We start from the raw sequence: 26,945 nt of genomic DNA, 5'->3' as shown, positions 1-26,945 counted from the left end.
AACAGGTGCATGCTTCCACAATACCCATACAATGCAGAATGACAGCGCGGCGGCCATCTTGTTGCGTTCAGGACTTATGCAGGCAGTCCGCAGACCTGGCTCCTGGCACCAGACTGACAGCGCGGCGGCCATCTTGAGATGGAGTGAAGAATGTCCTTCAGGAGACCAAAATTACTAAGAGTTCCACTTAAAGGTTCTTAGGTGGAGTTTTAGCGATTAGTTGTTGATCCTGTTCCAGTTTGTCTGCGTTTCGTACGTGTCCGTTTACTTCAGCGCCTTGACATCACAGCACTCTTCCGAGTTTGTCGCTGTCATGCCTCTTTGTGCCGTCAAGGCAGCGGCTGGCCCCGCCCCTCCGTCGCCTGTCAGTGATGCGCCAGGCGGTGGTGACGTAGTTCGCAGAGCGCCGCAGGAGCAGTGAGTGAGGAAGAAGTGAAGCTGCCGGTGAAGCCCAGGAGGTTCAGCGCCGCCCGCAGACATGATCACCTCCGCCGGTGAGAGGGGGCAGGGGCCCTGAAGGCGGGGGGTCCTAGGGGGGCACTACCTACAGGCAGTGTGCGGTCAGGGGGCTGCTGAGTCAGGGGCCCAGGGGGATGCTGAGTCAGGGGCCCTTCAGGACAACAACCCCTAGCACAGTGTGTGTGCCACACACAGCACCCTGAAACACAGTGCACCTGGAGAAGCCATGGGCAGCCTCCCCCCAGGAGTTAGAACAACAGGGGGCCACATGACACCCCATCACTGCTCACAGAACAACAGGGGGCCACATGACACCCCATCACTGCTAACAGAACAACAGGGGGCCACATGACACCCCATCACTGCTAACAGAACAACAGGGGGCCACATGATACCCCATCACTGCTAACACAACAACAGGGGGGCCACATGACACCCCTTCACTGCTAACATCTCTAGGTCCAAGGGGCCCTGGAGAAAGTTTTTTTGGGGGAGATGGTTAGTCTAAAAGTTAATGTGCCTCAGTTGTGAGGATTCCCAAAGTGGTATTTCATGGGGGAGAAAACAGAAGTTGAGACTTACTAAAGGGAACACAATGCTGGTTTATGTATATTATAGTGTAGTGTTTGGTTTGTCAACCATAGTCCCTTGGAAGAGTGTGTGTGTTGGGGTTTAACACCTTTCCCACAGCTCCAATGTTTGTAGGTGATGGTGTTTGTAAGATGATGGTGTCTTTACGGTGGTGTTTATTTGGGAGCTCTCGAGGTGAATGTGTATGTTTATTGGTCAAGCAGAGCAAGGAGTCAGGCTTAGCTCTGACAGCTAAAGGACAAGTCAACCCTTCAATATAGTACATTTATTAATCACAGAACAAATGTCGTGTGAAAACAGACTCTAAAGATTTGGAAACATTTAGTATTTGTCCTGCCTCCATTCAACTTATAAAGTTGCTGTGACTGAACTGCGACAAGTCAGTTTTCAGTGCACTATGTGTGTCAGGCCAAAGGTATTTTCATACGGTGAGCATTCCAATCCTGGCTCCTGAAACAAAAAATCGTATTGTCTCCCTCAATACACCGTTGTGCTTCTTCATGATACTACTCCTCGATACATATTTCTCAAATAGACTCCCAGCTGAATTGCACCCTATCTCCACTTTTCAAAATCGCAGTAAGGTATCGCCCACACATGTTTGAAAGTGCTTGCAACAAGTTTGTACGAACCTACTCCCACACTGCACCCCTCGTTTGCTACCACTTTGGTGTAAACGTTAAGTTTATATAGCAAAGTGCCCGGCATATATTTTGTAAATGTATTCCTTAGTCTGTATTTTCTTTCAACCCGCAACCAATATGTACATTTCACAGAACTGTCTTTACTTTAGTATTGCAACTGCTAGTTACCTTTTGTACCCTGGGTCTGTTATTATGTACAAAGTTCTGGTCGAAATGTTATTTTTCCCTGTTCAAACAGTTTAAAGGCTGATAATCCTGAATTATTTTAAGGTCCTTTCAGATTTGGCAGTCATGGGAAAATGAGGTACAGTGAAGTCATTGATATGCCATAGATCACATATTTTGATCAAGTGGCAAAGCTAGGATTTGAATATAGATTATCTGATTCCGCATTGCGCAATTCTGGTCCTCAGTGGATAGCTTATTCTTTCTCAAGTTTAAGGCCAAAGAATAGAGTAGCTTGTAAGTTTTGTTTAAACGCCACTTTTCTGTGTCATCGTCAATAAATTTGATGTGTAATACGCTACTTATTAGTTGTTCTCAAGTTTGACATTGTCTTAGAAATATTTCAGAAGACAAGCTTGCATGTTTTAGTTGAGGGACCATCAAAGAAGAGAATGAATAGCTGGAACAAATATGGCAATCAAGCAAACTGCAAGGATTACAAAGCTTCGGTGACATTACACAGAACACTATTTACAATAAAGTGAGTGATGTAATGAATAATGTCAAGAGGGGCTAGCACCCCAGTGGTAGGAGTTAAATAGATTAGCATAAGAAAGAGATAATGGAGATTCCACAGATTAGGCTCTTGGGTTCCAAGCTTTCAATTATTATTATTATTATTATTATTATTAGGTTTTATATAGGGCATAGCTACCTAGACTGTTTTCCCAGTGCTGGACAGAGATAGTTTACTAGCCAAAAAACGAGATGAATCAGAACAGCCAGGTTTTAAGACTTTATGGAAGATGGTCAAAGATTGGTAACTTCCCAGTGACTTGGGCAGTGTGTTCTAGAGTTCATGTCCGGCATAAGACAACATGCAACCACCCATACTGGTTATTTTTTACTTGGGGGACCTTGCAGAGGTTGTGGTTACTCAACGGAAGCGACCAATTTGGGTGGTACAGTTCCACTAGCTGTTGCAGGTAGCATGGACTATCATTTGACATAGGTTTGTGAACATAGCATAAGGCCTTAAACTGTATATGTTTGTCCACTGACCAAGGGTGTGGAATTTAGCAAAATATCTACTTGTCCATGGGACAGGTTGCTTCTTAAAACTACTTTCCCTGTAACAAAATCAAATCCACTTGTCCCTCATGTAGTATAGCAACAATTCATGAAAGCAATCTCATTATATAAGAGCTTTGATAATAGCCTCTGATTATGCCGGAGCGCATACCATAGTAGGGTTTGAATTCTAGCAATTTCCTTATTTTGCCACCTTTCCACAGATCTATATACTGGGACTGGAGGAAGTGGCAAGCAATAGTCCCCCATGATTGGAATGCCCTTTCGAGTCTGTGCAAGCCTTTTAACTTACATGTTTTATGGGTTTTCTACAGCTCCTCTCTAATATCTTCCCATATAGCGAAATACTGGAACTTTACTCTTGACAAGGGCAGAAGTAAAACTTCTTCCAGGGTTGGGAAAAAAGTTGTTGTTGGGAAAGAGACCTGTTACAGTGCAACATATTTTCGCAAGAGGAAATCTACACATGATTATTTGCCAATGCTAAAATCCAATCCACAAATATTTTCTAGGAGTACGATTTCCTGACCTACATCTGAAAAGTCTTGTGAATTCATGAAAGCCGTAAATCTGCACTACCGCAAGGACCTATACCATTGGTGCACTTTTGTGACTTTATTTAAGAATTGGGTCCCTATTTAGGTCTGTCGTTTTTCGTTTTTATTAAAGTTCTATATCTACTGGCTGGCTTTACTGTCAGTGACAGCATTCTGCTCTTTCACAAGGAGCATATTGGCATGCAAAGTTGTTTTGTTCATTGCCAGGAACTACTGTGGAAATGTGAGGTTTTTAAGACCAAAAATATTTTTGCTTTTGTCAGTGTTTGTTATAATGAGCCCGGCAGCTCTCACAACAGTGATGTTTTACAAAACCCATGTCAAAACAAGAAATTCATTGACTTAACCAAAAGGCTGATCACCAATGGTAAACCTGTTGGCTTTGCCAATGTTTGTTTATTTTCATGTTTCCTATTGTTTTGTTGCAACTTGCAACAGTGATTTTTCATTATGAATATTTTTGGGAAATACTAGAATGCTTCAACACATGTTGCTAATCAATGCTTCAAAGAAATGGTACCACAGAAGTTTAGCAAAAGGTTTAACTTTGCAAGCGTGTATACATATTTTTATACTGGAACCACTGTCAGCAGTGCAGTCTGAACTTAAAACATTTCATCATAGCGTTTGCCCTAATAATAAAGTTTTTTTTATTAATGAACCATAAATGCAAGTTTGAACAGCATCAACATATGGGCACAAATATTACCTGAACTGCAGACAATGCCCTTCCCTGATCCATAATGTGGTAGTTTAATCTGGCAGCCAAAGGGTTTGTGCTGCAGGGGGTTGGGCCTACTTGTCACATGGACAAAATAAACATGAAAACATCTTGTCCTTGAGCCCAAACAATATGTCCCGGGCCTCAGGCCATAGGAATTCCGCACCCCTGACCGACTGCAAGGAGACCAGACACAGAGGTGTGCTTACGAAGCCGAAATAAGAGTATTCAATGGAATGTATGTACAAAAGTGTAGCTTTACGGCTGACTGTAGACTTGCTTTCACTTGCAAGTTCTGTGTTTCAACTTCCGGTCCATTGGAAAAAAGTTCAAGCAAAGTAGGATCCTGTACTGAATGCCCTTTATACTATATGTATTTGCTCTCCTTCGATAAAGAGTTACTGTTTTCCAGTAACTGCATTAGGGGTAAATGGGCAGTGCCTGGGCTGCTGGGCTTGGCAGAAATGTGGTTGCCGGTCACAGGAAGCAATGGCTGGACTAGGCATTTATCTCAAGCCTTGCTTGGCTTGCCCATCTATTCCTCCAGCCATACCTGTTGAAGTGAGTTATGTCATGCACTGCATATGAGGAAGAGCTTCAAGTCTTATGGCTCACCCTCTAATCATATCCCTTCCAGGAGCGTGTGGATGCATAAATAGCATACATCTTGTGGCCCTCTGAACAGCCTACTTGGCTTGCCTGTCAGTTATCATAGTGTAATGGTTGCAAAACTTTTTTTTTATTTTTTTTACCTGGGATGTATATAGTGGGTTGTGTTTACTTGTGGCGAGCAGATCTGTCCCTGTTTCTGTTATTCCTGAATGCACTTTCCTTCTCTGTAGTTTGCTGGTCTGATGTCATTGTGTGTGAGACCCTCCATCTCACGCTTGTTGAGGTTTATGTATTATTGAGTGGTGATCATGCACAAGGGAATTAAATGGAAGTATGAATGGATGGTGAATGCTAGTTCACCCATTCTCCTTAAATTTACATAAGTGCGCCTGAATTCACAGGTGCCCATCAATTATCTAATGCAAGCTTTGGCAAAGCTAGTATGCCTGGCTTTAAGATGCTCACAGAGTTAAACATTTGTGTATTTTATTTTGTTTGCTGGAGGTAGAACATTATAGCCAGACCGACTTACATTATTGTAAATGTGTTTTGTTTTTTTCACTATCGGGCATTTTAGATGAAGTTCATTACATGGTTTTGGATGAATGACTTTGAACATCGTTGAATCCGAGAAATTTACCCCTGAAAAACAGGATTAGCTCCTTTATGGTTCCTAACAGGGAGAAAACTTGTCATCAGCAGTGTGGGCTGTTCACGGTCACACTAGTGTATTGTTCCCACTGTTATGAGATCCTCTAGGCTCAACTTTTTGGGGCCCCACTGCTTAGGAGCCACTCTTAATCCGATAACAACTGAAAAGGAGCATACTGTATATCAAGAATATCAATCAATTTTAAGCATTAGAAAAGTGGCTTGTATTGCAATGTCCATGAGTATCCCATAAAGACAGTTCAGTGGAATTCAAATCTTCAGGAGTCGTGCATATGAGTTCAAATCCAACCTTATTGAAGGAAGCAGAGCTGGGGTAGGTCTCACGGAGAATGCTGCTCTGCATCCGAGACACTAAGCGTTTACTCTGCCCCTACCTCATGGGGTTTGGTTAGATGCCCTAATTGGGTTATTTTATCCAGGTTAAGGCACGTTACTTCTTTTTAACCTGTTCATTGACTGGTTACTATAACATACATTGAATTCAGTAAGGATGTACTTTTGTTTCTTTCCTGAGGTTCTGAAGAACCACCACATGATCATTTACTGACATAAATAGGCGAGAAACATGTTGACCTTGTTTTAGATCCGTTATATCTTTAATTAGCGCTGCACCTTTAATTGGGCGAGTGAGCTCAATCATTAAATAGTGTGACCCTGAGCATCACCATACCCATTTTAACCCACTCTATACACATCACTGGAGCCCACCCCAACCACTTCATCAGATGGCTAAGAAAAAGATCTCCGGTAAAGAGCCCCCTAACGGGTGCCTGTCTGGCATTGCAGCACTTGCCCAACGAGGAAGTAGCCCAATGAGGAAGCATGACACTCATCCGGCTGTGTGAGGACCTGTGCGCCCATTGGAGTACATTCCTTTCTCTGGAACTTTAGTCTTTCTCACGTTTTTTACCTTGAGGAACTGCACGCCCCTTTTACCCATAAGAATAGTCTAGAAGGCACAGTTGACCAAAAGGAACTTGCAATGGTACAGTTTTGATGACGTGGACAACAAGAGCTTCCACTCCAAGATGAGCACCAGTTTAATGAGGCACTTTTGCTCCCTTGTGTTGCCATTTCCTTTCTACTAACATGGTAGCGACAGCGATGTGCAGCACAGCCACTTCGCTGACTACACATATACATTGTCTATTCACCTTCACATTATTTTGTTTTAAGTATGTATTTGAGGTAAATGTCATCACACATCTATATTAGATGTAGTGGTCACACCTTTACCACTGAACATGTATACATTTATAAGAGTAATGTCTACCACGCTATATGCAGTGTACCTGTAACTAGCAGTACAGCCCTAAAATGATGTATCACCCAATGTGTCTTGTCTATTTTACATAAAACTACCAAGAAATAGAAAGTACAGAGAAAAGGACGGAGAGTGAGGAAGTGTTGAGTGAGAGTGTGCAAGACCCAGATGTTGTGAGAGGAATAAAAAACAGACTAGAGATCAAGTTATTCGATGGAGGGGAAAAGGTGGCGAGAGCGCGATTGACTCAGTCTGTTTGACATGGAGGTAAAGAGAAACAAGTACGCACAGCAAGGCATGCAGAGATAGAATGAGATAATAAAAGGTTGAAGGGAAAGAGGCAGAGCTAAATATATACAGATAGATGGTAATACAAAGACAGGTTGAGGAAAACCTGTCAGAGAATCAAATAGCGACAGAGAAAACTGTTAAGATATTTCAAACTGACAGGATAGAGACAGAAAGAAACAGGGAGTCGGACAAAGAAAGCTTGTTTGACACATAGAAAAAGACGCATACAAGGAGTGAAAGATAACCAAAAACAGTGACAGAATGACATGATGACATGCGGAGAGAGGAACTCGCGCTGAAAAGAACTTGCAGATGAGAGGGAGAAAGAGGATGTGAGATTAGCAGAGACCGAGAGAGACATTGACAGAGAAAAATACGTACAGAGACAGACAGCAGACCAGATAAGAGGGAGCTAGAGTGAACAGTAACCTGGCAGAAAGAAAGCTAGGGCTACAGGTAGACGGGGGAAGAAATACAGAGTGAAAGATAGTGAGGTAGGCAGAAGAGATAGATATGAAGGGACAATTTAATCATATATATAGATAGATAGATAGATAGTTTGGTGGGCAATAGAATGATAGGTGGGATCCGGACTAGTTGGTTGGGTTATGTTATGAAGGTTAGATGGACAAATGGACAGGCAGGCAGTATTGAACACATGGTAGCATGTCACTGTCACCACTTCAGAGTGGGATGGATGATGTCAAGACAGTGATTAGGGTGGCTTAGTGGATGAAAAGGCAAATGTGTGTAGAGTTTCAATGATTTGTGGTGCACTGCAGACAACTACAGTGGCTTCTGGGCTCAGCTGTGTAGGATGACAGACGATAGCAAAACAGAACAATGAAGAGATGATTCAAAGTGATGGCAATAAGCAGAGACCTGGAGAAGTGTGTGTAGAGGGTTACTGAGAAAAGGAGAGTAAGGCGGAGAACAGATGGGAGGTAATGAATAAGAAAGAAGTGTCCAGACGAAGCATGAGACAAGCTGAAAAGGCGGCTAGACCATTGGGAGTCAGGCTGACCGTAAACATCACTTGTCTTTGCTCGTCTACCACCTCCTCCTTCCTCTGGCTCTAGTCCGAGCCTGGATAAAATGGAGCAATAGAAAGTGCACCTCATTCCTTCCTCCCAAGCACATTCAGAGGGGACCCAATCACTGCCAGCTTGGGAGTGTCATCGCTGCTGTCTGAGGGCATTGAGCCAGTATGCCGGTGTTTTATTGTCTTTCCAGCATCATTGGCATGTGGAGGAATGTCTGAGGGGTTGGAGGCTGCTGTGGGAGCCCATATACTGGCCTTTTATTTCTGCAGGGTGCTTCCTTGTTTATATGACTTCAAGTTTGCTGCTGACCGACCCCCCCTCCACCCCCTTGACATTCCTGGTCTTTGGGAGAGGAACATGCCAATTATCTGTACAGAGGTGCACAAAGGAGCCAAGAACCCTAGCTCTACACACTGGATCTGAGAGCCTCAGCCATGCACAGGGAAATGCAGAGCGCCAGCCGAGCTAAAGGGTACCCAAGGCCTCTGCCATACATACAGTAGGTTCACCTTCACTAATGTACTCACAGCAACTGCGTTAATGCCCCCAACCCTCTCAGGAAACCTTGCCTACACCTTACCTTTAAATCATTATCTGATGTGACTGTGGCATGATCGAGATTGGTCTGTACTGTGCCTCTCACAGCTGTTAACCTCAAGGGCCTTTGGCAACTGTTTCAAGGTGACCTGGGTAGCTGCCTGTAAGCATGGCAGAATTGTCAGAATGCCATTAACACACACTTAGGAGGGTGAGCCCTGAAGGTCTGTTGTGCAGGCATTGCGCACCACCTGTGAGCAGAGGCTACACTAGGGGTCTCCAGCCTTTTCTGTAGTGAGAGCTACTTACTATTTAAAAAAAAAATATATATTTTACAGTTCTGTTTATTGTGAACATCAAAACATTAGGAAAACAGTACACTGCCATGTGTTCTTTCCCTCCCCATTCTCTCCTCTGCCCATCCAGTGGTCACAATTGAATCAGGTTGTGTAGCAAGTAGTAAATCAACACCACTCCCAGCAATAGATGTACAGGGGTTTCCTCTGAGCTCTTTCCATTTTCCCATATCTCACCCATTTTTGGGGACATCCCCACCGTTCATGCACCACTTTCTCTGCAAGCATACACCAGTCCATTTTGTTAACCTGCAATGTTACGCTTGGCTACCATCAGTCCCAATGTTACCAAAATTAATTCCATGCTGGTTAGATGTGATGCGCCCCAGACATTAAGGAGGCACCGCTTTGTAGTAGGCTCCATGCTACAACCACATACATTATTCATGCAGCTGACTACAGCGGTCTAATAGCTTTGTATCTCTGGGCACCCCCATATAATGTGAAAGAATGAGCCTATCCGACAGCAGTGTTTCCAAAATTGTGCATCCATTGCTCTGCCCATGTTTGTGCATGAGTAGTAGGACCTATGTAATCATTTTAGTTGTACCCAACTGATTCTGGACCACATGGCCACCTCCCTAGGGGCCTTGCGTCATCTTCAAGTCCTACCAGATCCTGCCCCCATTGTGACCTTAAGTGTACCTGGGTGGCAGGTGAGTTGTTAATTACCTTTTGATAAGTAGGTGAGCTTATCTTACGGGGTATTTGGGTGCCAAGTAGCCTGTCCTGCAGGGGGGACGCCTCGGGAGCAGCGTGTCTGCTGGTAGTGCCTTGTTCAGTGCATATTGTATCTGGGGGTAAAGGTACATTTTAGTGGGTGCTAATTTATACTCGTATTCAAGTCTGTGAAAGGGATGATGCCCCTCCTGTACCTATAGGTCTCTTACCCTTGATAGGCCAAGGAGATCCCACTTATCGAAGCCAGGCTGTGTCCTAAATGTACCTACACTAGCTGTGCCCCATAGGGGGGGGGGGGGGGGGGGCCTACGTTTTTTTGCCCCTTTAGCCAAGCAACCGGAGAGTTGCATGCCAAATGTTCCATGTCACTGGTGTTGGGTCTTTGAAAGCTATGTGTCGCAATCCACTATATATAGCCTTACGGTCGCCTTCCTGGGTAAATTGCAAATCTATCCGCCCGTTATGCCAGTTCAGTCATTGGGAGGTTCACCCAGTAGTTAACTGCGGTTCATTGCGTGTCCCAATATTATTTTTGAATGTCTGGGAGGGCAATGCCATCATTATACCAACCTCTCATCAGTTTTTGGATGGCAATCCATGGATGGACTCCATTCCAGAGCAGCACACGCATTTCACTTACGATTTCTTTGAAGTATGAAATCTGGACTGAGTATAAGGTGGTGTGTAGCACATAAAGAAAACAAGGCAGTGCCCTCTTTTTAAAAAGATCCACCCTGCCTAGCAATGACAGGGGCAGAACCCTCAACTGCTGGACATCATGCCTGCGGTGTGCAAGCAGCGGCAATGGGTTGTTACCAGAGAACACCATTGGGGTCAGTGTATATTCCTAAGTATAGGAACCTGCCTCGGACCACTCTAGCCTCACAGTCCCGTGGCAGACGTGACACGTCTCCATGGAGGATATATATTACGGACTTCTTCAAATTGATGGTGTAGCCCTTATAGTTACCAAATTGGGTAGAAGTATTTATTTGCATAATTCTATCGAGTGTGAAGGCTGGTTTGACACACAGAGCAGAATGTCCTGCGTACAGTGAGATTTTATCTTCCCAGTCTCCCTGCACCAAAGGGTCATGTCTGATCCATGCAGCAAGGGGCTCAAAATAAGAGCAAATATTAAGGGCAAGAGTGGACAACCCGGGTGGGTGTCACGCTGCAGCCGAAATCTAGGGGACACACCTCAGTTGACCGTCACATGAGCCAAAGGATCCGTAGTGAGAGCTACTTCTGATCAGTGAAAATCATTGTGAGCTACTGAAGGCTAAACAACTCATGCATTGTTACCATACACTGTTACCCCACTCCCAGCGTCCTTGGCTTTAAGCCTCATTTTCATAGAGCCAGATGCTATGATATGAGCAACATACTTTGACTAGGGGCTCTATGACAGGGCTGCTATGTCTGTCAGTGAGAGCGTGGCTTTGGGGAGCTCTGACGTGTACATATGAATGGGATATATTATTATGGGTGACTAAGAGCCTATGTTATATGTACTTGCAGCACAGGACTTACCTTTCACCACATGTGGCATTGTTACATATGACACCATCGCAAGCAATCCTTTTTTTTAAATGAGAGAAATTTAAAGTGCAGAAAAATGCTCTGCAAAAATTGTCATAATATGAAGAAAAAAATTCTAAACTTTAAATTTCTCCCATTTAAAAAAACTGGCTGTGTTTTCCAGTTATACTTATGGCACAGTGTCTACTGGCCTCTGGGAGCAAGAGGCATGCTGTTTGTAAATGTGACATTTTGAAATGGGAGAACATTTAAAATGAAGCATTAACTTATTAATCAAGGTAACTTTTCATTTGAATTTTCTACCATTTAAAAGCATTCAGAAACCTCAGTTTTTTCACCGCTCCAATATTGAGTTGAGAAGGAATTTTATTTAAGAGTTAAATACCTCACTGCTCATTATCAGGCCCTGCTGTCTGCAGATTAAAGATAATAATGTAAAATAAGCACAGCTGTCCCTTAAATTTAAAAGGGCAATATGGCCTAGTGCTCATTTATAAATGAACTCAAGGCTGTGAGCTACTCTGAAGGTGTCTGGTAGTTCGCGATCGACTGGTTGGAGCCACCTGGGCTAAACTGCCCTCGATGTTAATAACAGGCCAGCCCAGCTATCAGCCGGTCGGCCCAGTCAAACCCCATCACCCACAGCATATCAAGCTCTCAATTCGCTACTTTGTATAAAACTCTGCAGGAACTTTGTGAGCCTTCTGAATCCCTGCTCAGCCAATACTATTGCTTCATTGTGTAGGGTTTGCAATTGCATGCTGCAGTGACCATGTTATGCTAGCGATCTCCCTTCAAGGGCCAACAAGAGTTCAACAAGCACTCTTTCTGGTGACAGCACACAACTAGTTCCCAATTAAATAACGCAGTAAGGTGGATCCAGAACCCCTCTCTTAGTATTTATTCTTAAAGCTCTTTTTCTGGAGTATTCCCATGAATGTCAATTCTAATTTTGTCATGCTTCTGTTGTTCCTTCTTCGGTTCTTATGTGATTATTGTTTTTGTCTTTATCATATTTCTTGGAATTTTCCATTATTTTCATGTTTTTCATCTCTTACATTCTATGCAAAGGTAGTTGATGAAATGCTTATAAATTTATTTACGCAGCCATCCCTTATTTGTATAATTCCTGCCTCTGTTATTCCAGTTACATTGGGGCATTGACAGTAGCTATCATTATCACTCTGTCCCCAAGGTTGTGTAAAACTGTCAGAATTCTTACCATCGTATATTTATAGACTTGAGAAGATAATCTACGGAAGACCAATGCTACTCCGTTCTGTTTTGCGATGAGTAGAAATGTAGAGGAAAGCATATTTGATTGTGACTGACTTTTTTTAAATGAAAACTCCAACTCTGCTCTCCATTGAACCGGAATCGCTATCGACTCTATGCAAAGCTTTACTCGTTGCTGAATAATGATTCAAATTCCTGAGGTTTGCAAGAGGCCTCTCGAGTTCTCTTGGCATGTTGTGGCATGTAGCCCTGCATGTATTAGAAAAGCAGAACTACAAGCACCTGAATGCAAAGGATATAGACCTTTCTGGATAACCTACTGGTGGCAGGGATAGAACACGTCGCAGCTCTTGCGTGTCACAGTGCTTCATTGCATGAGACCTGCATTAAAGAAAAAAGGGGTCTCATGACATGAGTAGTCTGCATGGTTTGAAACTCCTATGCAGTAAGCAATTCTTGTCCAGTGAGATTCGCAGGTCTCCGGGTGTGGGACTTTTCAGGAGAGTTATATTCACTGCTAGTGAGTGTGACAGTTCTCCAGAGAGTGAGACTTTAAGCCAGCGAAGAGACTGCTCGGCTTAGTGTGACTCCCTGTGAGTGAGAAGACCTTTGCCCTATGGTCTGTGAATGATCGATGCTAGTCACGCACAGAGGTGTGGTTTAGGCAGATTTGCCTCAGCAGCCTCTCCAACAGGGCACTACATATCTCAGGGAAAGAGGGCCGCCACATAACTTTTTTTAGGTTTGTGCAGGAACTAGCCCCCAAGAGCTACATTGTTTGAAAACAAATGTGAAAACAGATCTAAAGATAACCTGTCTAAAATACATTTGAGATAATGATCAATTTGACAAGAGTTAAAATTGTGTCTATTATATTAGTCTCAATATGCAACGTTTAGCGGACGTTCTGTTTTATGAGATTAATGCTGATGATAGGTTGGGGCGCGGTCTGTTGCTTCCTTCACTTTGGAACCGCTATTCTCCAGCTACGTTAATTTCAAGTACATCACTCTAACGTATGGCGTCAGGCGGGCTGCTTGTGTGTCTTTTAAGGATCATGAGAAGTCAATTTATCTAGTATAGATCAATATCAAAGGAAATGCCAGAAATGGTGTTATATCTCCATGATGAACAACAGCACGATACAAGAAAACGTCTAAGGAGTGTAGACTGTGTTCTCAGATGAAGCTACTATAAATTGAATGTTTGGATAGGATTGGAAATGAACTGCAGTTCAATAACCTTTAATTGATGATCTTGCAATGCATGGTATTTGATTGACTTGCATTACTCTTAGTCACTGTTCTTCCTATTTCATTGTTTCTAGCTGGCATTATATCCCTTCTGGATGAGGAAGAGCCTCAACTCAAGGTAGGTTCCACAATATGAACAAGAAGCACGAAAAAACGTTAAAGAAATGCCCAAGTTTGCCTTGAAATTCACATTTAACCTGAGAAGGTCAACAATCTCATATTTTAAAGAATAAGTGACTTCCTTCAGATGTATGGGTATATTGCAAAAAAAAAAGTTAAATTAAGCAATATAATTTGTCAGTTTCCACACGAGTTAGTTAATAGTTAATTTACAACTGAAATCTCTGGGATCAATTTTCTTTTGAAGGCAGCATATGAAAAGAAAATGGCAGTGGTTGGTCTTGCGCTTGGGGTTCACCTCCTATTGAACTCTGCTGACCGACATATGAGAGAGTAATCCGGACTCTGACGGGGTTCCGATTTATTTTTACATTTTTCTGAACCTTTGTTTTACTTGCTACCTGTAATGTTCCCTCAGCTTTTTGTGTTGAAACTAGCTGAGGTGTGATAAGAAACCTTTTGTGAAATCTAGACTTTGTTCAGCACACACGTTGCCATACAGGGAATTTTCATGCACTGTTTGAAGCTGATTATTAATTGGTTGTTGATGTTTGGTTCTGTACTAATGAACACATATTGTTTGATGGTAATTACTATTATAGTCTGTAAATTTCAACCTGACTTTCTGAAACATTTCAATTTGCATGTTCTCAAGGTCTCTGCAGTTGCATTTTAAAATATTCTCATACGCTAATGATAGATACTTGCCTAAACATCTTTGGCTGATTTTCATACCCGCATCGGTGAGTGATCAAGCCTGTCTTGTACAAGTGTTCTGGCATAGGTTTATTTAGCTTTCTTAGGAAGTGTATCTGATGTGTCTAGAGACAAGCATACTGGTTGAGACGGGTAAGGCAAACGCGGCTATATTAGATCAATTTGCTGAAATAATAAACCTTTCAGCCTTGTAGTCCATGATGTGATTTGCCCTAGTTGTGAGGATTTTAGTACTCGAGAGAATCATTTTTCTTTAGGGCTAAACACTTTAGGCCGATGTTGCTACTTATTTGCACAGGTCAAAAGAGAACGGAGTTGGGGCCTGCATACGCTTATAGACTGACTGCTTTGTGTACATTCATCTGCACCCTTTCAACATACAGGATTGTCACAAGTCTAGGAGCAGAGTACCATCCTATCAAACTGTGATCCATAGAAAGGAGGTGGGAAGTACAGCAGGCTGGCGAACAAGGCATTATTTTATGCTTCATTGCTGCATTTTAAGAATGCTGCAGCTTTTTTAAACTTTCCTGTTTTTTGTTGTCTGATTCACAGGAATTTGCGCTCCACAAGTTGAATGCAGTTGTCAATGATTTTTGGGCTGAGATCTCTGAGTCTGTGGATAAAATGTAAGTTGGTGACTCTATATAGTAGCCGGTGCTTGCCTGCAGATGGTGAAGCTGAATACCTTTTACAATCCCATTGATTGTTTTTCAGCGAGGTGTTGTATGAGGATGAGAACTTCAGGAGCCGCCAGTTTGCTGCCCTGGTCGCTTCAAAAGTGTTCTATCACCTGGGAGCCTTTGAGGAGTCTCTGAACTATGCACTCGGAGCTGGGGACCTCTTCAACGTCAATGATAATTCCGAATATGTGGAGACGATTATAGGTAATGTCTCTGTATCCAACTGTACCTTGTTGCTTTTGTCTCCGCCAACTCTTGCTTGTTAAATCTTAAATTTCATTTCAAAAACTTACCTCACAAGTCAACCTCTGCCTGCTTGTCTATGTAGTGCCTAGATACCTTCAGGTTTGTGTACATGATGTATGGGCAAAGGCAAGTGAGTTTTGGTGGTCCTAGGACGTGGCCTTCGAGTGATTCCTGGTGTTGTGATGTTGGGTAACAGGTTGTTACAATGGGCTTGGTGCCTCAGGCGGATGCCTGAGGATAAGGCATTGTTGGTGGAGCTGCATGTTTTGGTTGGGACTGTGGGCTGCAGTGAGAAGATCATCTTTGTCCCGAGGGCGGACAGGTGGTTTGTGGGTGCAAGTGAGTCTGTTACGTCAATGGGCTGGAAGGGATCTTCTTCAAAAAGAGGGCTAGGAAATAGTTGTTAACCTCCATTACTGTGACTTGTTTGTCCGCGAAATTGACCTGGAGATTTTTCCCACTTTTACTCCCAGCAAAATGCATCGACCACTATACAAAGCAATGTGTGGAGAACGCAGAACTGCCCGAAGAAGAAAAGAAGGCTGTGGATAAGCGGCTAGAAGGGATAGTAAACAAAATGTTCCAGCGCTGCCTGGATGACCACAAGTACAAGCAGGCTATCGGTATTGCTCTTGAGACCCGTCGACTTGATGTTTTTGAGAAGACCATCCTCGAGTCGGTAAATCAGCTTCTTCTGCACCCTTCCTTGGCAAAGTTTCTCTCTGTCCCTGAACTTTAGCCTAGTCTTCTTCCCTGGCCTGTCTTTCTTCTTCATCTTTGTGATATTTTTACCTGCTCTCCTTTCCTTCTAGCTATTTGACTGCATCTCATATGGAGTTCTGTACAGAACAGTTTTTGCCTCACTTTTATTGCCTAATGATGATGATAATGAGGATTTTGATCCCATACAGTGAAGTGCCCATAAACCATTAATAGAACAGTGTTCGGGCCTCTAAAGCAAGCAGGTCACTGGGCCTAGTATCATGGAGCCGTTATGTTTGCAGTTCAGCACGGGCTCTGGTTTTGGTGATGTTCTTTTAAGTAAGCCAAGCATCTCTGGAATCTTCTAATGTGGATAGTACTTGAATGAACTGAGTAATCTCTAGGGCCTACCAGTTTATGGCGGAACAACCATAGGCATATGATGCTTTTTTGGGGATCACCCAATATGATTTTACAAGAATTGGAACCATGGTTATGTACTGCACCATTCAGGAACAAACTGGGGTCTAGAGTATCTCAATTGTTTCTGGTAAAACCTCTTTAGGAGGCTGCTTATCCTAGTTTGAGGAATCTTCACCAGCAAGTCTGCTATCTATATTACAATGTATAGTTAGTCATTTGCATATACAGTCTGTTTCTGTGTCCTTCGAGTGTTCCGGAGGTATCGGAAATAACTTGGCCTCAGTTTTAAAAATCTGCTTTCCCACTCTTGCTCCTTCCTTTGTGTTCCTTATACACTCATTAGCGGTGGTTTAATTAATCATTTTCCTCTTGTTTTGGCTCCAGCGTGGGTTGTGCAAACATACTATTAGTAATGGCTTGTTGTCTTCATCTTTTAACCTCTGCTCTGGGATTACTTTGATAGGCTCATGAATGGTTCTAGATTCCATGTTGTCTCTTTTTTGATAGTTACAGTGTTAATTTGCATTGCAGCGGGATGTTTCAGGCATGCTGGCCTACAGCTTGAAGCTGTGCATGTCTCTCATGCAGAACAAGCAGTTCCGCAACAAAGTACTGCGGGTCCTAGTGAAAATTTACATGAACCTGGAGAAGCCAGACTTCATCAACGTTTGTCAGGTAACCGGAAAATTATTTTTGCTGCCCATCAAAAAAGTTTACAGGATCACTTACTGGGTTAACTACTGGGTGTGCACCTGTTCAGTACCCAACATCGGCCTGCTGGGCATACAGGGAGTCACACTGAGCTTTCCTTTGGAAGATGATAGTGCAAGCAAACAATTTGTTGAGGAAAGTGTGATTCCGAACCATCAATACTGTCTTATCTGGACCATTGGGAAGGGGATATTTTCAAGCAATTGAACAGTTTGACAATGGTGTCTTTTTTTAGGAATCCAGTCCAAGCACAGATTTTAAGTAAAGGATGAATAGTCATCTTAGATACCTTAAATTACCACTGGCCTGTTATCCAAGCATTTGATTAAGGGAGCTTGTTTTTTGGACATATATGATTCGTATATAAGACTAGTCGACCTAGTCTCGTCAGTTTAGTGGCTTAACTTGGGTTAGTCTTGCACTTTCCACAAAACACAATATGCTTCCGAAAGTTGACAGGTAAAGGAGAAGTATCTGTCCACATCGTGTGATCGTTCACATTCTTCAGCTATGTTTGGCCAGTTTTGTATGAGTCTTAACCTTAATAAAGCCATTTAGCATCTGTTCTGTAATGGTACTGCTTTTATTTTAATACTGCTTTGCATTGTTTGTTTAAAGAGTTACCCCTAAATGCTTGTGTTAGTTGCTCATGCACTCTAGCCATACCTCAGCACAAACCTTATTTTATCTCTTGTATTGAATATTTTATCTCTTGTACTGAATCATGTTAACTTTGCTTCCTTCATGCCTAGGTGGACAAAATATACGTTTCTGGCCCGCCATGACCATAGCAGTCGGTGTCTGAGGGTTATGATGTGATACCGATGAATGTGTGGACTGAGACTGGTTTTCTCTCCCTATTAGTTTAGCTTTGTGACATTCTATGACAGTTTTCTTACAGCTCCAGGCCTTTTCAAATTAGTTTTCAATCAACAAGAGAAAATGACTGTGTAATAGATTTTGCATGCACTAGAGTAATCTATAAGATGGAAATGAATATAAGACGTTGGGCCAAATTTACAGATCGTTCTATGTTTACACACAGGGAATCCAAATTTTTGGAGACCATGTAAGTGAATATGCTGCCTGCAGCAGTCTTCACTTCTCATGCTTTTGGAAGGGTTTAGACACTTCTACAAAATCTGTGTGTCTTTTTGCAGTGGTCCTATCCTGAGGCTCCACACAGAGTCACTGTCTGAAGTCAAGGTTACAATTGGCCTAGATAGCAGTTGCCTGACTGTTTATAACAAACTGTTTAGAACATGGTTAATTATTTTTTTCATCTTCTCTCCCCCAGTGTCTGATTTTCCTAGATGACCCTCAGGCTGTGAGTGACATCCTGGAGAAGCTGGTGAAGGAAGACAACCTCCTGATGGCGTACCAAATTTGCTTCGACCTCTACGAGAGTGCCAGCCAGCAGTTCCTGTCCTCTGTGATCCAGAATCTCCACACAGTGGGCACCCCCATTGCCTCAGTGCCAGGGTCCACCAACACCGGCACCATCCCAACAGCTGACAAAGAGAGGTGAGGTCTTATAGGATTCATTGAATGGAAGTCGCATTGCGACCACAATAGGAAAACTGAAGGGAAGTGAAATGCTTGGTTAGCAGCCAAGTCTACCTTTAGAGAGGTGATTACAGAAAGATTTTATATGTTTCATTTTCTTCATGTCCAGAAAATATACTGTGAGAAATCTGTGAGGAGGCAATGTAAAAAGAGACCTTGTGTCCCTATCACTGAGATAAACATAAGAGACTTCCGTGAGAGCTACTTCAATATAGGCGACTCTCTGAGCACTCCTGTTCTTTTTATATCATTTTAAATCGGAAGAAATATACACTAGCATACAGTATAAGGATAATATAAGTTGGAGAGCTTGGTTTTGGCCTAAAGAAATGAAACCATAACACATGCTAGTCTGTGTTATTAAAACAAAAATAACTAGGGAATTAACTTAAACAATGACTTGCAGCTGGAAGCACCAGTACAGGCGTCCCTCGCTACCTGCCCTAGCCAGATCAGGAACTTTGCAGAATAATGCCCTTTCTAATACCTGAAGGAGAAATATACACTTGCTAAGTTGCAGATTAGATAATGTAATGCCATGTATGTGGGTCTTCTGGCTGTGCTTCTAAATAAACTAAAGGAGGGGTAAAACATGCCGAACATTTAAGCTTCTGGGTCACCACAATTTTGTCATGTAAAACCACTGGCCAAAACCCTACATTGGCAACCAATGAAATCCAGAATCTCATATGAGGGTCTTTGTCTTAGTCACAAAACTCGGTTTGATAGTGGCCCAATTTCTTTATTGGTACTTTAATTACAGAAGTGTATATTTGTTGTGTATTGTTGGTGCAGCAGTGAGATGACTTGAGTCCTTCTTTCAAAAATATCTGACATTTCTCTACTTGTGACTTCTGACCTCCAAATGATTTGGGTGAAATGAGTGTGTGTGTTTGTAGTTATCTGGGGATTATATAGGAGATTGACCAAGCTTTTTATAAAGTTCACGACACAAGTACTTAGAGCAGCTATCTAGGATGCCCTCACGGGTGATGGTGCACTCTACAACTAATCCTCAAGAAATGACTGAAGCACACCCATGTTTTTAAAACTCCTCTTTGCTCTTCTATTCCTCCAATTTGGCGTGCGTACGCTCCCCAGATGCACATGTGTAAATACACATAAAAAAACTAACATCCTAGGTGAGAGCTCTGACCCTTGGATGAAAATGGTGCCACCATAGTCTATTCTTGAGGAGTTGTAAGAGAATATCCTGGTAGTTTAAGGTATAGATGAGGTAAACTTTTTTTAAAGAGATTAGCATTTAAAATTCTAGAGACATGAGGCAGCAGCCTCTTTGGCACATTTCTTGATTTATTAAAATAAAACCAATGGGAATAATGTAGAGTTTCTTTTAACCCCTTCCCTGCGTGGCCAATTCCCCCGCTATTCTGGGGGGCGCGCATAGTGCCCCGTTGCTCTTGACGAGCTCTGCTCGTCACGCACACTGGTGGCGCTGTGCTCATGACAAGCTGAGCCACACCCGTTTCTTTGGAACGCTCAGCACAGCGGGGTAATTAGCCCTGCGTGCGAGCGTTGCAGCCGTTATGACGAACTCAGCTTGTCATGAGCACACGGCCACTGTGGCTCATGACGAGCTGAGCTCGTCATGAGCATGGGAGGGGTTAAGCCAAGGCTTCAGCTGCATTGTTTAGCATTGGAGTATTTTTCAAGGTGATAAAGTGATCCTGGTACAAACAATTTTTTTCAGGAAATTGTTTCTTTCATTTGGTCTTATACTGGCAACTTAGAAGAAACACATTTGGGTACAGCAGACAGCAGCATTTTTTTCCATCTCATTACTTGTTTGAGTACAGCAGACCTCAGCAGTGCTTTTTTCTGTGTCTTTACTTGATTGCTTTCTAGCAAAACACTGTTTTACTTTCACATGCTTTCATAATACATGTAAGGACTCCTCATCCGTTTTGTGTGTGATGTCCTTGTTTGTAACTGTATTGATAAACTTGCTTCTGACAACCAGTACATTTTATAATCCCTCTAAAAGGAGACGTACATATATGTGTCCGTTTTATGACATATCTGTCATGGACGATGGCTTGTTTTTTATTAATTGCATATGTTTCTTATGTTTAACAGAAATGCTCTAATTTGCTATTTGGTCAACTATACCCAAAAACGTAATCCAAGAAAAGTAGTGTATATGGGGAAACAGACAGTGCGCACCTACCCCTCTGTCTCTCCTTCTCACGTTAAGGTACTACTATTGGAAAACGCACAAGGAATCAGAAGAACTTAAATATCCTGTGCACACGAGGCCTGGTGTGATGCCTCTTTTCTTGGTCCTAGGACTGCAGACATTTACCTGCCCCCCCTCCCCCCACCCCAACCCCCAGTGTCCCAGTACCTCAGGTACTATTGTATTCCAGCTGTGTAATCTGGTTCCTCCCTTTATCAACTGACTCCGAAGGTAGCTAGTTTGACCAATCATGGGTTGCTCCAGGAAATAGCAGAGGGTTAGTACTCTATACAAGACACAAATGATTACAAAGTCTGTGCCCAGCCAGAGCAATATCTTTTAAAGAGAATAGATTTTTTTATTTAGATAAACGAAAACAACAAGCTCTTGTGCTATAAAAATAATAATTTTGGATGCTTTGGCCATTATTGTTCTCTGTGGAGAGATGTATGTGCCCTTGGTTAACTTTGAGAACTCTTGGCTCTTGTGGCCTTTGCTGTGGAGTCTCTTTGCAGGTCATTGTCAAGGGGTCAAAGTAGCCAGACTGAATGCTGTGGTCTAATAATTTTTCTATAATCTAAGAGTCTTGGTTCCCATTAACCCCTTCAATGCTCATGACGGAACGGTTCCGTCATGAGCATCGGTTGAGCTGTGCTCATGACGGAACCGTTCCGCCATGACCACGCCCGTTTCCATTAGGGGTCAGCACCCGGCGGTAAATCGTACCGCACCGATGTGGTTAATTGATATTTTCGGGTTAGGTCGTCTTTGCCAAGGGCACTGAATGCATTTAAGGAGACACCAAGTCCCCTCACAGTTGGTTCAGAATGGGTGTTTAATGCAGAGCGGGACCCAGCCACTGAGTTATTACTCTGTGTCCCCTCTGGTGGGGAATTGATGTGTAGAAGATCCTGTGAATGGCCTGCTGTGGCCAGGCCAGCTTCAAGATGCTGACTAGAGCTAGCTATTGCCTGTCCCGCACTGCTCCGTCTTCAAAGCATCTCTGGTATCTCTGGGACTAATCCCAAATGACAGCATGTATGGTGTCACATCCACAGGGCAGCACAAAGACAACCTGGACCAGAGCTGCTCTTTTGAAAAGCCACAGAGCAAGGATCATTGTTTAAGCAGGGGAAGTAATCCATTAATCTATTGGGGGGGTTAGGGGGGGCAGTTTTATAGAGCGAAAACTCGACCTGAAAGAATCGGAGCTGTTCACATGAGCTCCAGTTGCATTACAGACGGACACATTTGTTGTGTTAGGCACGTGGAGATTAAGTGATTTGCCCAGAATCACAGAATGTTGAACGTCCCTGCCGAGACTCGAACTCTGTTCCCCAGTTTCTAGGTAGGCCGCTCCAGCCATTAGGTCACAAATCTGGTCTGAGATCTGGAGTGTGAGGAGTCTGGACTCTAGTCTGCAATACAAAAGAAGGAAACCCATGACTGAAGTCTAGGTTTTGCATCAGTGGAGATGGGCCTGCAAATGCAGACTAATGGGGAAGATGCAGCTCAGTGAGGTGTTATGCTTCTGCTTAGAGGGTTGTGAGTCAGAGTGAAGTGTGGCGCTCCTGTAATGGAGGTCCCAAATGTCCACTTCCACTGAGCTTTGAAGGGATGGATAGAAGAACGTCCATGTGCTTCTGTAGATGAGGGAGCTGCAGATTGAGGTGAAGTACATCAGAGCCATGGCAAAGAGTAACCTGCAGTGGGCACTTCTTCAGTGCCTCTGGTTCAAGGGCTGCAAGGCTGTGAGTAAGATGCTTTTGCTTCTGTGCTCCTTTGGTCTTACCCCCATCAAATCAGCCGCATGTGACAGTCAAGGCCGAAAGGATACAATTCTGCTCAACCCCTAGACGCCGAATTGGTAAGGCTACAATAATCTGCTCAAACCCTAGACGCCGAATTGGTAAAAGTGACACTAAAGCATGCTTGGTGTGGTCTTAGGATGGGTTGAAATGAGATGACAAAGCTAAATTGATTGTTTGCTAATGAGATAGTTAAAGACCAGAGGCTTACCTTCTGCATAAAGACACAGGTGTGTCGTCCTCTTTGCCCTTTATTCTGATTAAGATCGGAGACCTCTATCCTGAGGGTAACTTTATAATACTTCTACAAGCTCAGGAGGTAGCTAACTGTACACCCGTATTACTACATTATAGAATATGTGCCACATGAAGGAAAATCCACCACACTTGCCCATCGTCGCTGCCACATCTGCATGTGATGAATGTAATACTAGCACCCCTCTCCCCTCGGAAGCCGATTACTTGGCTGTATACAACCCTGCAGGATCAGGCACCTATTGTAGATGCAAGGGCTAGAGCTAAGTGATAGACTGATCTTGTCACTGATCTGCCAGATGACCAGTGGCGCTACTGTTGGATGCACACTAGTGCACTGTCGCTCCCTGGCACACTTTAAGTTTGTACATAAAAAGAAAACACACCCTGGTTGCCCTAGCAAACATAGACTTGCAGGAGGATGCGCACTGCTTGCTTGAGCTGTAATATGGACAATGCAGATTTATTACACCTTGCTTGGTGATGTTTAGCAGTGGTGAGCTTTTGGACAAATGTTGGAGACTGATACGGGAAACAACCTTTACAACGCAACTTTTATAACTTGCTACCATTACAACGCAACATCCATTACATCGCATGCCATTACAAGCCAACCATTACAACGCATGACACTACAACGCATGACACTACAACGCATGACACTACAATGCATGACACTACAACGCATGACACTACAACGCATGACACTACAACGCATGACACTACAACGCATGACACTACAACGCATGACACTACAACGCATGACACTACAACGCATGTCATTACAACGCATACCATCACAACGCATAGTACGATTACACTATCCAACACTTACCCTACTGTTGCACCCCCTGGATTTAGAATAGTAATTTTTACCCCTACACTATCCAATACTTACCATACATGCAATGTAATGGTATGCGTTGTAATGGTATGTGTTGTAAAGGTAGTATGCGTTGTAATGGAATGCGTTGTAAAGGTAGTTTTTAAAAATTCATTGTAATGGCATGCGTTGTAATGGAATGCGTTGTAATGGATGTTGCGTTGTAAAAAATGCGTTGTAAAGGTATGCGTTGTAAAAGTATGCGTTGTAACGTCATACATCCATTGATACAGTGACTGTCATTAATAAAGCTCAGCAAACCCTGCTGTCCGCACTTTTGTGATATTTCAAATGAAGTGCCAGCAGGCAAACATACAGCTCTAATGCTGATCCTATCCCAAAGAAAAGCAGCTATGCATTGGGGCTGTGGAACCATCCCTCAGAAAAACTGGCTACAAGACATTGCTTACTGCCATGAAAAATTGGAGGAGTATTTATCTAAGACATCTGTCAGGTTGGGTGACTGAAAGATATTTGGGGACCGATCTGAGCAATTGGGCACAGAGAGGTAGGGGGGGCATTGATTGAATGTGTTGTTTCTGAGAGAGGAGAGATTGGTATAGGATGACTGTCATTCAACAGGCATCTCTAGCTGTCCGAATGTTAAAAGATGGTACCTCCTAATATATATGGACATGATATAGCTCTGCACAATGGAGAAATGTAAGCTGATGATCTATACAATTTATTATGCTTGTGCCACATACTGTGCCGCAGCCATTGTAACGTACCTCCACTAATGTAGGTTGTGCTGGAATGAACTTGACAATACTATGCTTTTTTTAAATTTAATTTTGAAAAAATACTTGCTTCTTTAATGGAGTGGACAACTGAACCCCTAGTCTAACAAGCTGATTAGTGAATATGAGAGAACAGAGACTGAGGCATAGCTCTTTTTGTGAGTGAGTGGTAAGCAATAACACCTCCATGAGGGACAGTTTCCAAGCTCTACTGTGCTGAAAGAATTACAAATTTCTAGTGCATTCCTTCAGGAGGAGAAACCAAGCTTCACCTATGTGCAGCAAAAGGGTGGGAGAAACTCTGAAGCATGGTGCAGCGCTTAGTGGGATGGGAAATTCTGTGCTCGTCTGCCACAGTCCTCGTTTGAGACTACGCCGCAGGGGCTGGTGCTTTTGTCGGAGTGTAACAAATGATCAGTGTTCGGCATGGAATGGGAGAAGCCGGGGAAATAGGGGTGTACACACAAACGTAATTGGCGGAATCATGCTGGAAAAGAAGTGTGATGGTTTGACCGAGACTGAGCATGTGTTGAAAAGTAATAGTTTTGATAAATGGTTGGAGCCAAAGTAGGGTGCAAAGGTTGGTTGACAAATTCTGGAAAGGAAATGGAAGTGGAAGGTTTTCAAATGTGTGGCAACCGGCAGAGATGGCGTTGAGCCTTCCAGTGATTCTGCAGGATGGAGCATTAGGTTGCGAGTTATGCCTTGATGACAGAAGCTTGAATAGAAGGGCAGATGATGTGGTTGTACCTTTATGACATTGGAATCTACTCTTAAATTCGTCCTGTTATTTACCCATTGTTTGCTTTAGTGAGAGCATGGAATCGGATGAGAAGCCTGGATGCACCCCTGCTGGAAAGACTACAGAGGCTGTGAGTACAAAGCCATGTTAGTGCTGCAATCGAGAAGCTTTACTTGAAATAGCATCACTTGTTGTTTTCATTTGGTTCAGAAGGCCCCGCGTGTTTAGCACATGCTCCTGACATCTGGTGGGAGCACCAGGTCGTCGTTTTGAATCATGCAGGCCCAGCAAGGCTTTCGTTCTTCTCATGTTGGTAAACGGAGTACCATTTAAATCCAATAACAGTACTGCATCCTAATGTACATAGTAACAGTACTGCATCTTAATTTACATACTGTCACTTAGGGCCCCGTTCCAACTTGTGAAGTAAACTTGCATCTGTAATTTTCCATTCAAAATGACATCCCAGTCTCAAGTGCAACCATGAGTAAATGGCAAAGGTGGATTAATAAACTGATTTCCATAGTTTATTCCCTTAGTTCAGCCTATTTTTCAACTGGAAATGTAGGCTACTTTTTGTAGCTGAAATGTTTTGGGAGAATATAAGGCGTGGCGTTTCCACATCCCCTGTAATTCTGATGTGGCCAGAGCCTCTTACCTGCTGCATCAGGATTTCCAGGACAGTTGTAATCGGGCCCTTGGAAGCAACAAAAACTGGCTGTTTGGGTGACACAAAAACCAGGTTTTTAGAAAAGCAACGCCATGTGTGTTGGGCTGACAAATTTCAGGAATAAATAATAAAAAAAAGTCTACACATCTGTAATGCAAACCATGAAAGCAGATGCTATAAGCTTTATAGTAGATATTTAAAAATGACCAAGAGCCTAAGCATCAGGTGTAGCAAAAATGTTTTCATTCAGGGTCCAGTTACATGCTCGCTTATTGCAAGCCATCAGCCTGGAATACAAAGGAAATGCCACGGTGCGGTGTTTCAGTTTAATGCTTCTCTGAACGTGTGCAGTTATGAATCGCCAATTTGTACCTTGATGGCCTCAATAAACTAACATTAATAAAAACATATCGCTTTTACAGAATTATACTGCTTTTCAGTCCTTATCTTTGTTTGGTTGTTTCGTTTTCCATGAAGTTCTATTCTTGATTTGCTGTCCAGTCCGATACTATGCTTCTAAATTCACATGCAAATTGCTGTAGGCATGGAAAAGGCTGGGAAATAGCTGCAGGGCAATAGCTTTCGTACTCTGACCACCACACACAGGGTTACAGCTCTAAAATAAAGCATTTAATGAAATATGTTACTTATGTCGGCACTCTGAAGGTGTTATCTGTGCCCAATTCAACATGAATATCACAGTTAGCAGTATTTGCACCGGAACACCCTTTCCATGAGGTTTCATTTACTCCATCATGCAATCCCA

At 43.0% G+C, this 26,945-nt stretch overlaps 1 protein-coding gene across 1 annotated transcript in view; it reads left to right on the top strand.

Moving 5' to 3' along the window:
* Nucleotides 1-317: 317 nt before the first annotated feature.
* PSMD1 (proteasome 26S subunit, non-ATPase 1) overlaps nt 318-26,945 on the top strand; it is a 241,841-nt gene continuing 215,213 nt past the window's right edge. The window contains exons 1-8 of the mRNA XM_086944562.1: nt 318-494; nt 13,791-13,834; nt 15,109-15,182; nt 15,271-15,440; nt 15,956-16,161; nt 17,139-17,282; nt 18,616-18,842; nt 25,579-25,639. Of these exons, the coding sequence (XP_086800688.1) occupies nt 479-494; nt 13,791-13,834; nt 15,109-15,182; nt 15,271-15,440; nt 15,956-16,161; nt 17,139-17,282; nt 18,616-18,842; nt 25,579-25,639 (942 nt within the window). The 5' untranslated portion in view covers nt 318-478. The remainder of the gene's footprint in view (nt 495-13,790; nt 13,835-15,108; nt 15,183-15,270; nt 15,441-15,955; nt 16,162-17,138; nt 17,283-18,615; nt 18,843-25,578; nt 25,640-26,945) is intronic.

The sequence above is a fragment of the Lissotriton vulgaris genome, chromosome 11 (genome assembly GCF_964263255.1).
Source record: "Lissotriton vulgaris chromosome 11, aLisVul1.2, whole genome shotgun sequence".
Classification (NCBI taxonomy): Eukaryota; Metazoa; Chordata; class Amphibia; order Caudata; family Salamandridae; genus Lissotriton; species Lissotriton vulgaris.
Note: the sequence above shows the minus strand (reverse complement) of the source record. Positions and strands in the feature narration are given on the sequence as shown.